Source organism: Garra rufa, chromosome 17 (assembly GCF_049309525.1).
Source record: "Garra rufa chromosome 17, GarRuf1.0, whole genome shotgun sequence".
NCBI lineage: Eukaryota > Metazoa > Chordata > Actinopteri > Cypriniformes > Cyprinidae > Garra > Garra rufa.
The window spans coordinates 6,298,173-6,313,246 of NC_133377.1; the positions used below are offsets into that span (position 1 = coordinate 6,298,173).

Below are 15,074 nucleotides of genomic sequence, written 5' to 3' on the forward strand. Positions count from 1 at the left end.
GTGGAGGAAAACTCTGTCACAAAGAGGAACAAATTGGATAAAGGATATACATTTTTCCACTAAGAGTTTATCCGGGACATTCTAAAACGCTTAACGTGGCTTAACGTACGTAAAAAACGACCAGGAAACCCCAAATTTCTGTCATACCTTGTTTGTAACAAACACTAACTACTATCACAAGGAACGAGCCCTTATTCCACAGATAAAGTGAATAATATCACATTAAGCGTTTTCTCCCCCATAGAAGCCCATTGTAAGGAAACTGCTTAACGTGGTTTAACTTACCTTAACAGCGACCAGGGAAGACCAAACTTCTGTTAAATTTCACTTATAATAAACACTTTCTGCTCTCAAAAGAACGAGCTCTCATTCAGCATATAAAATGATCGCCCCCCATAGAAGTCCATTATACATAAAAAAGCTTAACGTGGCTTAAAATTTTACTTATAATAAACACTTTCTGCTGTCAAAAGAATGAGCTCTTATTCAGCATATAAAGTGAATAATATAAAGTGAATAATATCACGCTTTTCTCCCTATAGAACTCCATTAAGGAAAAAGCTTAACATGGTTTGTTATAATGGACTTCTATGGGGGGCGATCACTTTATATGCTGAATAAGGGCTCGTTCTTTTGATAGTAGTTAGTGTTTGTTCCAAGTAAGGTTTGACAGAAACTTTAAGCGTTTTAGAATGTCCCGTTTATCCATAACTTTCAAGGTAAGTAGCGTAGCTAACGTTAGAGAGCAATCAGGCTAACAAATTACTAGTGTGTCCACTTAGACCGAGGACTAGGGTTATAAGGTTATGTATGGATAGTATAGAGGACATGTACAACTTTATTAAAGCAATATAACAGTCGTGGTCTTGATGTTACAAACAATCCTGCTCGATGTTTGCGCCATCTTTCTTGTTTAACTGGTTACCGGCATACTGGGGCGGAAATAGGTTTACACAGCAATTGCGTATTTCCGGTGCAAAATACGGAAGTTGTGAGAAAGGTCTATTAGGGTGATAGGAATAATAATAATGTAAAATTGTTGTTATAATAATATTCTAAATTGTTTAAATAAATTTGTCTAAACAGTGCGAATGTAATTTAGACTGAGACAGTATACCAAAAAATAAAAAGAGGGTTGAGTCCCCTTTCACTTAAGTTCTTTTTGCCTTCATTTTTCTTAGTTAAGAACATGGGTTGGAGCTCTTAATTTGTGCATTAGATAGAATAATTTATTTTTTTATTTGTTTGTTTTTTAAATATTGTATCATGGACTTCATATCAAGATATTATCGCATCGTGAAATTTTGAATTTTGAATGTTACATCCCTAGTAGACAAGCAATGTGGCAATGGTTGATCATGATTGTTGTTTAGTGTATAATGCCCAGTCATGCCTTTGTAACCATTTACAAAATACAAACTTATGATGCCAACTGTTTTAAAAAGTAGTTTTTTATTTGTGGATATTAATGATAAAACCATTTTCTGTTTTTCAGATGTTGATGGGAAGGTCATTCATCTTGTGGAGCGAGCCCCTCCTCAGACAAGTCAGTCTGGGGGTGGAGGAGGTGGAGTTTCTGGCTCCTCAGGTGCAACAGATGGAGGATCCACCTCTCAATCCTCCACCTTTCCAGGAACTCCACATGACCGTAATGCCAACAACTACGTCATGCTGGGAACTTTTAACCTGCCTGTGAACATCATGGACCCACAGCAAATACAGGTTACAGCGTTTTCCTTGACTGCTTAACCTGTAATGCATACGTTAGAAGTCCTGTTATTAAAGGAAATTTATATTTCACCCTTCTAGATGTCAGTGCAGCAGATGCTGGCTGGTGTTGGAGAAGTGGGGCGTAATGTCCGAGTGAGCACCAGCACAGGAGTGAGTTGTCCTTGCGTCCTTTTAACTTCACCTATATCATATTTATATAATAATGAACTTTATAAGCAGTGTGCTAAATGTTTGTATTAGAAGTACTTTTGCTTTGTCTGGTCGCAGTCTGTTGTTTAAAACGAAAGGATATCTCTGGACACATCTCCAGTAATTTATTTTCTCTCTCACAGAGCAGTGGCTCTGTGGATGTCCATATCAACGTGGACCAATCAGTGCAGAGCGAGCCCAGGATGAGGCTCCAGCTGGCTGAAAGCTTGCTGAGAGAGACACAGGCTTTAATTCACAGACTTGAGGTGCAGAATAAATATTTACATCCAACAAATAAAAGTTGCCTGATGATTATTTTTAGGTATAAGTAACTTTAGTTTTTTGTTTCAGGGTCAATCAAGTGAACCATCATCTCAGCAGGAGACACCTCCTCAGCCATCATCATCATCAATCCCAGCACAACCAATGGACAGCTCCCCACCTCCACCTTCCTCCTCCTCGTCCTCTGCTTCACAGACAGAAGGAGCAACTCACTCTGGACCCAAGTAAGTGAAGAGTATTCGGGTTAAGGATAAAGTGTATCTGTGGAAGCCATTTTTGCCACTGAATAAAAATGATAAAAAATGATTGTGATTATCTCACAATTCAGATTTTTTTTCTCACAATTTTGAATTTACATCTCGCAATTTCTTACTTTTTTCTTAGAATTGCATGATATAAACTTGAAATTTAGACTTTTTTCTTAGAGTTGCATGATATAAACTCGCAATTCTGACTTTTTTAAAATTGCATGGTATAAGCTCACAATTCTGACTTTTTTTTAGAATTGCATTAGGGATGCTCATATTGACCGTTTAACCGTTAACAGACAGTAAGAATTTTACCCGATTATTACTATCAGTTAAACGGTAAAAAAAAAAAATTCTATTTTTTTATTTATTTATTTTTTTACGTTTGCTGCATGGTGAAATAAAAAATAATGTTTACTCACGGGCACGTGTCGACACGTGCAGTGCGGCTGTTCAGACATATTTTGCTGAGTAAGCACCTGCTTTACCTTCTCTTAGTTTGTGTAACTGATGTAGTAGCCTATATGCAACACGATGGCAATGGCGATATTGGGTTATCAGAGTGAATCCATGAATAAATGTATTCAAATTCTGAATTAATTATAGTCTAAAAAGTGTGCGCTCCCCTTACAATCACTGGAAAGCTGTCACTCATACATTACTGTAGTTCATCGCAATCTCACAAAGTTAATAAAAAAGTAATAAAATAACCTTTACACTGTATAATTGTTTTAATGAGAGAGTTCGCGGAGGTGTAGAAATCAGCAGAACTGAAACTTTGAGTGAACTGAACTTTGAGTGGTGAGTGGATTGTAACATAGCCGCCTCTGATTGGCCGCTGCGATAATGACATCAACAGAAATGTCTGTGATTGGCTATTGAACGCTGTAAAAACACGTTTCTCCACATATGACCAGTGGATGAAAAAACCTGAACCGCAAATTGAAAGGATTTTCGTGATGTGTTTTTGTCGCGGATCTAAGAGTTAACAGGCAGCGTTCCAGTCTATCCGTACAGCATGTCGACATGTTAAAAATAGGTACACTGAGGGATAGGCTGGCCTGCTATATATTTTTATGTCCGACGAGAAGAATAAGACCGGTACCGTTCTTTAAAGCGCATAGAATGATTCAGTGTGTTTCAGTTTTGTCATCTTAATTAGGTAGTTATTTAATTTATACATATTTAGTGTAGGCCTATTTATATTATTCTTTTTTTTTTTCTTCATTCTGATTTTCTCTGTTCTCAGAAGCGCAGCTGATGCGTGATAATTAGTGTATATGAATGCAGTTTTTGTTGTTGCTCTGTATGCTGCTGTTTTCACGTTAAAATAAAACATTTGCTTGTATTTTTTGTGTATCATCACAGATACTTGTGCATTCTATTTTTATTTTAAATGAATTTATTATTCTAATTTTATCAGTTAACGGTTAATGTTCAGATAACGAGCAGCGGTTGTCGGTCAGGAAAATTAACCGAAATGAGCATCCCTAAATTGCATGATATACAGTAAACTCGCAATTCTGACTTTTCTTAGAATTGCATGATATAAACTTGCGATTCAGATTTTTTCCAATTCGGAGGGTTCAATTTCTTACGAATTAAGAATTTATATGATATAAACTCGCATTTATATGATATAATATAAACTTGCTATTTTGAGATGAGAAGTCACAATTGCAAGATATAAACCTACAATTCTGAGAAAAAGTCTGCTAGAGTTTTTCTTGCAAGTTTATATCACGCAATACTGACTTTATATCTCCCAACTGCAAGTTTATATCATGCAGGGAAAAAAACTCACAATTGTGAGAAAGTCACAGTTACCTTATTATTTTATATTCCGTGTCAGAAATGGGCTTCTATATGTATCCAATGTTAAATTAAAAAAAATCTTTTAACAGTCTAGTTAAAACATTTGTGCCAGGCTTTTATAATGTACATTTTGTATTAATATTGATTTCATATGGTTTTTGGAAACTCATCTACAATTTTCAAGAATATTTTTTATTTAATGGCTCTAAAAATGTATTTTACTCAATTTGATGTATCCTTGATGAATAAAAGCAACAAAAAAAAAAGCAAAAAAAAAACTCTTACTACCTCTGAATGTTGAACGGTGCTGTATCTTCTTGTCATTTGCCCATTCCTTTTTTACATGTGCAAGTATAACTTATTTCCATGTCTCATCAGTCATCCCAGCCCTTTAGAGTTGGTGGAAGTTCTGTCAGAGGTGCGAAGGGTAGAGGAGCGTCTCCGTCCATTCATGGAAAGAACACATTCCATCCTTGGAGCGGCCAGTTCTGCTGACTACAATAATAATGTATGCCCTGGATAGTGTAACGCTACATAATTGTGATATACACTATATACTATTTGACAATGTTCATGTTCTGAAAATATGTTTCTTGCACAGACTCAAGAACGTGAGGAGGATCAGCGCACTCTCAATTTGATTGGAGAGTCACTCCATCTCCTTGGCAACACACTGGTGGCTCTGAGTGACCTCCGATGTAATTTATCAGCTCAGCCACCCCGCCACTTACATGTGGTGCGGCCCATGTCTCATTACACCTCCCCTGTCATGCTGAGTGGACCATCCCACATTCCCATTCCGGTGAGCTAACCAACTATATGTACAAAACTATTTTCACACTATTAGTATCAAACAGTCAACCTAAAAATGTGTCATTTGTCAGATGAACCTGGGCTCTACTGTGACCATGACGGCAAACAGCAGACAGACAAGTGAGGGTCAAGCCCAACCCTCACAGGCTAGCAACCAATCAGAGCCTCAGGGTCAAGCACCGCCCCCTCCTCCACCAAATGGTGTTGGTCAACAGACGGGTCACAGTCAAGGGACTCCAAGAGTGATCAGAATCACTCACCAGACTATGGAGCCAGTGGTCATGATGCAGATGAACCTGGATGGTATGTCATCCATCCAACCAGTTAGACCCTAATGTTCTTAGCACTGTGTTTCAGCCATGCTGCCCATTCCTGGTCTGCTACAATTCTGAAGATCCTGAACACTTCATCATGATTTGATTTTTATGATTTAAAATAGTTTTAAGGGCCTTTTCAGACCTGGAATGGGCAGCTGTAGTGTAACTGCCAGCCACTGATCTGTGCATTTCTGTGCAGCAGATTCAGACAGTGGAGCGCAGGGACAAAGGCAACAGAACCCCAGCGCTGCTGGAGAGACTGGTTAGTTTCCACCTCTCTCTATAGTCAATAACCAGCCATACCAACATTAAGTGATCTGTGTCTTAAAGGGTTAGTTCAACCAAAAATGAAAATTAGCTCAAGATTTACTCACCCTCACCCAAGCCAACATAGGTGTATATGACTTTCTCCTTTCAGTCAAATCCAATCGGTGTTATATTAAAAATTATCCTGGCTCTTCCAAGCTTTATAATGGCAGTGGGTGTCTGTTTAATCTAAAAGAAGTCCAATAAAGTGCTCCACATGGCTCCAGGTGGTGAATAAAGGCCTCCTGTAGTGAATCGATGCGTTTTTGTACGAAAAATATCCATATTTAAAACGTAGTAATCACTTTTCTCTAGCTTGCACTAACTGTCACACACGGAAATCGTTCCAGGCCATCCCAAAAACCCACAACAAATTCTGAAACAATGGACAATATTTAAAAAAAATTTTGTAAAGCCGTTATTATCATATAAAAAAGTATAATCCATTGGCTGGTGCTACGGAACATAATTAAAGATTATCTCTTGAACTTCCATTTACCTTTTTATAAAAATGTAAGTATTACATTAGGACCATGTGCTATTGTTTTATCTTGCCTAAATGTCAAAACTGTTGGCCTACAATAATAGCTACATCTTGAATATATCTTTAGTAAAATCCTAATACTGATTTTTTTTTTTTGCATTATCATGGGTCATGTTTTGTCCTTAGGAAAATTAACCATGGTTTAATTAGGCCTATGGTGAAAGTATAGTAGTAACCGTGTTTTTTTTTTGTTTTTTTTTGGCATTTTGATTACAATTTGTATAACCAGAGTTTTACTACAAATACCATAAAGTGTAGCAAAACCTTTGTTAATTTATAGTTTGACTATACTGCCCTCCAAAGGCAAAGCGTAGTAACTACACATTTGGTCAAAATTGAGTTAAGGCTTAAAATGGACTTTGTGACAAATGTTTTGTCTTGTGGCAAAGTCTCCTGGTTCAATTTTTCCCTGGTTCAGTTAATTTGTTCAGAGTAACGAGAGTGTCAACATGTTTGACTAGCTGGTGTGAAAACTTTGAAGGCATTTTTCTCAGTTTCAGTGTTGGCGTAGTTACTGCACTTTGCCTTTGGAGGGCAGTATAGTAACAATGGTTTTTAGTTTTTAGTGAAAACATGGTTAATTTTTGTAAGGGTTGTATTGTTGTTAGCCTTAGCTCCCTCTAAACGTGTTATAAAACAATGTGAATATTTGTAGGCTAAGTTCCTACTCTTTACAAGTTACGCTATTTTGTTAATTTTGCAGCAAACTGACTACTGTTGGTAATATTTGCAAGCAGTTTAACGGTTAACTAAGTAAACAAAACAAATAGTAAATAGTCTATTTACAGATGTAGCTGACCTGTAAATGAAGTACTGAACAGGACAGTTTCGACTCTCTGCTCCACCTGGGCGCTCCATTCTCGAGTCTTGCATTCTTTTGGCGGACACGCGGATGGGCGGAGCATGCGCGTTGCGACTTGCGTTGTCAGTCAAGACGAACCGGATTACGATTTATTAGAGTATTATTATTGAATGGCGAATTTGGAAATAATCACTTTAGTACATTCGGCAGGCAACAGAAACAACAACAACAATATATATGAAAATAAAATATAAATCAAAAAATGGCAGCGGGCCAAATTGGCTGCCAGGCCACCAGGAATTGTCCCGGTTCTCCCGATGGCCAGTCCGCCCCTGAAAGTAGGATTTAAAAAAAATTAAATAAAATTCGGAGGGTTTCGATATAAGCCAAGAGGAGACTGGTTTTCCTTTGAAATAGTAAAGAAACTTTGCTTTCATTGCTCCTGTATACAGATCAAAGGAAATTTAATGTTGGAGGATTTATACTGACATTTTTTTTTTTTTTTTTTTTTTTAATCCTGCTTTTGTACTACTGTAATTTATGACCGTTGTGTTGTTTTGCTCTTTTCTCTGTGCTTCCGCATTCGTCACTTCTCACCGCCACGTGTGCAACGCGTATGTCCTACGTTATCCACCTAGAAAGGTATCAGTGTGTGACAGTTAGTGCAAGCTAGAGAAAAGTGATTACTATGTTTTAAATATGGATATTTTTCGTCCAAAATGCATCGATTCACTACAGGAAGCCTTTATTCACCCCCTGGAGCTGTGTGGAAGATTTTTTATTTTGGATGAATGCACTTTATTGGACTTCTTTAGGATTGTTGAACAGAAACACCCACTCACTGCCACTCCCAAGCTTGAAAGAGCCAGGATAATCTTTAATGTAACTCGGACGCATCTGAAAGAAGAAAGTCATATACACCTAATGCCGAGTTCAGACTGCATGATTTTAGCCCCGATTTTGACTCGCCGACAGGTTTTGAGAAATCGCCGACAAATGCCCGAAATCACAGGCAAATCGCTGCTCGTTCACACGAGTGACAATCACACAGTGTGAACTATCAAAGACGCGATCTGAGAGAATCATGCCGTGTGAAAGGTGATCTGACTAAAAATAACATCGGCGATTACCTACAGCCAATGAGACAGCAACATCCAGGCCAGTGGGAAGTTGGGGGAGGAGTTACGAAGGTATAGACCACAATATCAACATGCATAGCTTCGGCTTCTTTTCTTTTTGCTGCAAATGAGTGCACATGCAATTTGTACGACAAACATCTGTGACGCAATTGCTTTGAAAATCGTGCAGTCTGAACTCGGCATAAGACCCTTGAGGGTGAGTAAATCATGGGCTAATTTTAATTTTTGGGTGAACTAACCCTTTAAGGGAAAAAAGTTAACAAAAAAATACACTTTATTTAGTATTACACACCCTTGTGTCGTAAAAAAACAGTTTGACTCCACTATTTTCCACTGAGCACTAAATAAGAAATACTTGCAGATTTTCCACAGTGCTTATTCTCCATATTGTAATAAATAAGTTCATGTATGTTGTAGTCTTTAAAGGTGACCTATTGTGTCCCTTCTTACAAGATGTATAAGTCACAGTTGTCCCTACAATGTGTCTGTGAAGTTTCAGCTCAAAATACCTTACAGATCATTTATTGTATCGTATCATATTATATCATTTATTGTAAAAGCCTATTTTGAGTGGTAGCAGAAACGCGCTGTTTTTGTGCATGGCTCTTTAAATGCAAATGTGCTGCTGCTCCCTGCCCCCTTTTCTAGAATAGAGCTGTGCCTTTACAGCTCGAACTTCAGATTCTCTGCCAAAAACATCTGTTTGGTTTTGATTATCATGTCTCGTGCTGAAATTTTGCTTTTTAAACCATATTAGTTAAAACTTCTGATATAAGGTTTTATGAGCGCATGTTTCCGAAGCACGCATGTAGAAAGCAGCATCACACTGCATGCGAGTACTAAACTAAGCTCTCTTTCATGTCTTATTGGCTTAAACTGTCCAATACACAAAAGTTTGTTAAAAACCCACAGGAGTTACAAAAACAGTCAGTTATATATGTGAAGGTAAACAGCTGGGAAAGGCTGGGACTCTAAATATTTTTCTGTGCTCATCTGTGCAGCCAATGACAGAACAGTTAGCATGCTGTGCTCTAACTTTTGCCATGGCGTTAAGACAACAATGACAAAATGACGGCACCGTGAGTGGAAACATACAGATTAACGGACAGTAATTTTATAATAAGATCCCCTTTCTACGTCACGGGGGGGAGGAACAAAATCTGAGCGGATAGTTTTTTCACATGCTTACAGAGAAAGGCTTACCAAAACAAAGTTACTAGGTTGTCCTTTTTCACATTTTTCTAGGTTAGTAGATGCAGTGGGAACCCAATTATACCACTTAAACACAGAAAAAGTCAGATTTTCCCTTTAATAGTTTTAGTTAATGATATCAACACTGTTCTGGACATTCTTCAAAATTACTCCTTTAGTGTTCAGTGGAGGAAAGGAAGTCATACAGGTTTGGAACGACATAAGTGTGAGTAAATGATGACAGAATTGTTTGTTTGAGTGGTGTTAAAGTACTATTTTTGCATTGGGATGTAACAGCTGTTGTTTGTCAGTTGTTTGTAGTCTTTTGTGTAAAATTCAGACCTCACAGCAGTTTTATTTGCCACCACTGTGAATAGTCACTTTTCACTGAATTCTGTGCATCTGTTCTCTGAAGGCACCACGACACCCATCCATGTACCAGGTCTGCCTCCGGAGTTCATGCAGGCCATCATGCATCAGATCTCCCAGCAGGCTGTTGCCATGGCAACCGCAGCTTCTGCCGGACACCAGGGACAGCAGCAGCAGGGCACTGCTGGCTCAGGTGCCCAGAGCGCAGACAGCCCAGCCCCTCCACCACCTCAGGCCAGGGTTGTCATCACACGGCCCTCCTTATCTCCACGCATCCCTCAACCCATGAGCACCAGAGGAACCACCATCAACCTGCGTGCAACAGTGCCCCCCTCAGCAGGACAACAGACTAACCAAGTATGTACCATTTTGATACATTATTGTGTTTTGGAAAGGCATAGACCAAAGTCCCTTTTAGGGAAATTCTGTGACCAAATTTGAAACACCTCTGTTCAGCTATTTTAGGCATCTACACTACCAGTCAAAAGTTTTTGTACAGTAAGATTTTTAATGTTTTTTTTTTAAGGAAGTCTCTTCTGCTCACCAAGCTAAAAGTAGTATTGTGAAATATTTTTACTATTTAAATAACTAACATTACTCCAGTCTTCAGTGTCACGTGATCTTTCAAAAGTCATTCTAATATGCTGATTTGCTGCTCAAGAAATATTTTTATTATTATTATTAGGGCTGTCCCCGAATAGTCGAAGGTTCGATGCATCGATATGCGGAGCCTGATTCGACCACCGATCTCACAGTCGAATCTTCGCGGGTGAAACGAGCATCATACCATTTTGGCAATATGGGGGTGCTCAATGTCTAATTGCACACAGAACTACTGGTTTTGTACGGTTATATTAAGTTATATACAGCCTTTGATTATGATAGTGCAGTAAAAACAAAAGTGAAAAGAAAGAAGCGTTCAATAAATATTTTTAACGTGTTTGTGAAGACATCTAACCACCCCTGTGACAGTTTTAATTTTCACTTGCCCTGATCCATGATGAGATGCGGACCATCTTGACGGCAGGGATTAGGCGGCGATCACACCGAACGCGTTTTTGTAATTGGAGGCGCCTCTTTTGAATGGTTTTCTGTAAGCAGTGAGCGTTCTGCACTCTGTATATGCGCCCCCCGCGCCTCGCGTTTTTGCAGGAGCGCTCTGAGCGCCTGAAGTTGAAAAAAAAAAAATCAACTCTGAGCGGAAAAACGCCCAACGTCATTCGCGTTCTTTTCCATTGTCCAATCGAATGAATGGAGAGGCGGGTCTTCTGTTGTGATGGCGAAAGTTTACCGTTGCTTAAAAAGTCCGGAGACTGCAAGAAATGGAGGAGAAAACTTTGGTGTCTATCGTGGGTAACCAGGAGCTGTATTATTTAGGGTTTCTGCTAATATGACAGTTTACTCAACAGCAAAAAACTAAGATTTTAGAGCGTTCGCGCTATGATCCTTTGATTTGACTGACAGGACAGCTGTTTCGGTCGTTGCTTAGCAAAAAAGGCAGTGCTGTGCGCCTCGCGTTTTTAGAACTAAAAGACGCGTTCTGTGTTTTTATTTAAACCTAAATAAGTTTGTTTGTCAGTTGGCAGGCAGTTTTGGTCGCTTTATTAAAAGTTGTTGCTGTGTGCAGTGTGTAAAATAAAATAAAAACTGTTTTACCCTCCTGCTGACTATAGTGTCGTGCCCCTCCCAACCCATTCACACACACACATAGGCCGAGATGATTCGACTATCGGTCGACTATAGAAGGATTCGAAAATTCTGATTCGACTATGAAAATTCATAGTCGGGGACAGCCCTAATTATTATCAATTAGGGCTGTGCAATTTAAAACAGTGAGCCGTAGATCACTGAAAAGCTACGCAATATCGCGTTCAAAATTGAGTGCGATTAATCCGCGATTTTGAATGCGATATTGCGTAGCTTTTCAGTGATCTACGGCTCAGTGTTTTAAATACCGCGCCATCTGAACACAGGTGATGGAGATTTACTTCTAATCACAGAACCTTCTTTACTGATGAGGTACGCATGACAATCGCATGCGATTTATTGCACAGCCCTATTATCAATATTTAAAACAGTTGAATACTTTTTTTAGGATTCTTAGATGAATAGAAAGATCCAAAGACTTTTGTAAAATTATACACTATACCAAAAGCTTGGATTCAGTATTATTTTTATTATTATAGAAATTAATACTTTTATTTAGCAAGGATGCTTTAAATTGATTATAAATGCTGTTCTTCTGAACTTACTATTCATCAAAGAATCTTGAAAAAATCTACTCGGCTGTTTTCAACATAATAGTAATAATAATAAATGTTTTTTTAAAGAAGCAAATCAGAACATTAGAGTGATTTCTGATGGATCATGTGACTGGAGTAATGATGCTAAAAAAACTTAATTTAACATTTTTAAATCTATTCAAACAGAAAACAGTTATTTGAAATAGTAAAAATATTTTAAAATTGTACTGTTTTTGCTGTACTTTGGATCAAATAAATGCAGGATTGGTGAGCAGAAGAGACTTCTTTAATAAAAAACATTAAAAATCTTACTGTCCAAAAACTTTGGACTGGTAGTGTAAGTCTTGTTTCTTGAATAAGAAAATCCAGAAATCTCAAAAAATGCTTGCCACATCCACATTTTAATTAAAAAATATCTAATCAGTAACAAAATCTGATATGAACTGTCCCATTAATGTTATTTTTATGCTCAAATAGTTTATATAAAAGCGTATATATAAGGCTTGCGTAATGTGAAGACTACCATTTGGCAATTTACTTTTTTATCTAAAAGGCAGGCCTCACTCCGCCACATTACATTTTCCATTCAAAATAAAATATGAGTGTGTGTCTTGGCATATCTAATCTCTTTGCATAAGACTCATAGTTCTATTTTTGTTCTTCAATCAAGGGCAATCCTATGACGTCCTCTCCTCTCACACAGATGGTCAGTGGTTTGGTAGGGCAGCTCTTGATGCCATTGCACACAGGTAAGTGGTCCTTACCTATTCAGTTTCTGTGTAAGATCCAACAACACAGCTTACAAACATTCAAAGGACAAAGACTTGTTATATTTTTTGCATAGTTACTAGAGCTGAATATTATAATTTCCGTCTTTTTCTCATTTAACTGAAGAAAGTTACTATTCATCCAGCATTTTATGTCTTTTAAACATTCCAAGAATAATTTAACACATGTATCATCTGCCGACTTTATAGGCAAATACATCTCGGTGCTGTCAGCATAAAAGTAGTATGAAGTACTATATTTTTTTAAAATAGAACCAAGAGGAGTCATATGTAATGAAAAAAACACTGGTCCCAAAATAGAACCTTGAGGGACCCCATTGGTAATAGAAGTTGTTGATGTTGAAATTTTACCAGTTTTAACAGAAAAAGTTCAATTTTGAAGATAAGAAGCAAACCAATTTAGGGCAGTTACTTGAATCCCCACACTCTAAAAAAAATTCTGGGTTAAAAACAACCCAACTTAGGTTATTTGGCAACCCAGTGCTGGGTAAATATTGGACAGGATACATGCTGGGTTATTTAGACCCAGCTTGTTGGGTTAAATGTTTTTACCCAACATGCTGGGCTGTTTTATTTAAATCAACTGTTGTTTAAAAAATATTATATTGCTGGCTTAAAATGGGCTGGAAATTAAAAATCACACTCAGAATTATAGAGGCAACAGCAATAATCAAAAGATGAACATTTATTAAGCAAGAACGCCCACGGACAAAAATATAAGACAAATTAATTTTATTTGGGGGAATACAGCATAGTTGACTAGTTTAAACTCGTTTAACAAGCATTTTTGAAATACATTTTAATTTAAGTATATTCAACCATTCTCTCTAATCACTTTTCACCAAAATAGTGCTGATTATTGTGCCAGTGTGTCACCAATATCTAAGCTGGTGATGGGCCGCTGTTCGCAGGGGGATCTATGAACCTTTTCACTCGTAGCTGAAAGATGCTGTGACTCACTCCATAACCTGCCTATAAACAGTAATTAGATTAGAGGAAATACTTTAACGTCAAATTAAATTCAATATTATAACGAATAGGATAGTATGGTCAATCATATCAAATGCTAAGCTCAGATCCAGAGTCCGTTTTTAATAAAACATTCCATGTTTTCCACCAGGTGACCAGACATCCACTACCTCATCGTCCCATTCCTTTTCTTTCTCTACCTCCACAGCTACCCCTTCCTCTTCCTCTATCTCCTCCACTGCTCCTCCATCCTCTGCCAACACATCCGGACAGACGTCCACCCACACCACCAGCACGGCAACCATAGGCCAGTCCCAGGAAAGCGGCCCAGGAGATAACCTAGCTCAGCTGCTGGGCTCACTTCTGGGAGGAGTTGTAGGAGCTGGTGGAGGGGTGTCTGGAGGTCCTCCCTCCATTACAGTTACTGTTCCAGGTGTCCCTGCATTCATCCAGGGCCTGTCTGAGTTCATTCAGGTTGGTGCTTTTCTCAGGGAATGTCTTATAATCTGATCTTACCAAATGTGTTCATTTTAACGTCTTGTTTTCTTTCCAGTCTGGCCAGCCTGTGTTTCCTCCACCAAACCAGCAGCCTCCACCCTCACAAGCCACACCATCTGCCCCTTCAGGAGCCACCCACACTACCGCCCCTCAGCCTCCCAGTGGAGGTGGAGAGACCCTCAGCCCTGAGCTTTTCACAGGCATCGTGCAGGGCGTCCTGTCCACCATGATGGGCTCTCTAGGTGCTGGCCAAGGCAACACTGAGAGCATTGCCCAATTTATTCAAAGACTTTCCCAGACAAGCAACCTATTCACGCCTGGAGCTGGAGATGCAGTGGGTCAGTTTCAGTGTTCAGTTGGCACAACTCAAAGTTGCATTTGATGTACTAGTGCTAACTCACTCTCTGTGTTTGTTTGACAGGGTTCTTTGGAGATCTGCTGTCTCTGGTGTGTCAGAGTTTCTCTATGGTGGACATGGTTCTGCTGCTACATGGTAATCCTCAGCCTCTAAGCCGCATCCAGTCCCAGCTCACGGCATTCTTCAATGAGCACTATCTGCAGGGCCGAGAGCCCACGGACGCCAACATAGCTGTAAGTCTGAGCTCACACTGCTTTCATACATGACTTTCATCTCAGAAGAGTTACATACTCAATGTTCATTCAGTGTTTTGATTCACTGATTCTTTGAAATTGACACTTTGCAACCATGAAGATATTACTGGTACTGTACTGATGTGTCGTAATGATACTTATGATGTTGTTTTTGTTTTTTAGAGTGCTTCTGAGGATCTGATCAATGGACTGGAGGAGTACATTGCAGAGAGTTTTGT

At 38.6% G+C, this 15,074-nt stretch overlaps 1 protein-coding gene across 4 annotated transcripts in view; it reads left to right on the forward strand.

The window, feature by feature from the left end:
* The window catches only part of bag6l (BCL2 associated athanogene 6, like), a 29,979-nt gene that overhangs the window by 4,847 nt on the left and 10,058 nt on the right, over positions 1-15,074 (forward strand). The window contains exons 4-17 of one of the 4 annotated variants that reach the window (XM_073821298.1): positions 1,496-1,722; positions 1,810-1,881; positions 2,064-2,186; positions 2,272-2,426; positions 4,644-4,773; positions 4,867-5,067; positions 5,150-5,381; positions 5,595-5,657; positions 9,793-10,103; positions 12,660-12,738; positions 13,898-14,220; positions 14,300-14,582; positions 14,666-14,835; positions 15,019-15,072. In XM_073821298.1, coding sequence (XP_073677399.1) covers positions 1,496-1,722; positions 1,810-1,881; positions 2,064-2,186; positions 2,272-2,426; positions 4,644-4,773; positions 4,867-5,067; positions 5,150-5,381; positions 5,595-5,657; positions 9,793-10,103; positions 12,660-12,738; positions 13,898-14,220; positions 14,300-14,582; positions 14,666-14,835; positions 15,019-15,072 — 2,423 coding nt within the window. The remainder of the gene's footprint in view (positions 1-1,495; positions 1,723-1,809; positions 1,882-2,063; positions 2,187-2,271; positions 2,427-4,643; positions 4,774-4,866; positions 5,068-5,149; positions 5,382-5,594; positions 5,658-9,792; positions 10,104-12,659; positions 12,739-13,897; positions 14,221-14,299; positions 14,583-14,665; positions 14,836-15,018; positions 15,073-15,074) is intronic. The other 3 variants (XM_073821300.1, XM_073821299.1, XM_073821301.1) reach the window with 3 other exon arrangements.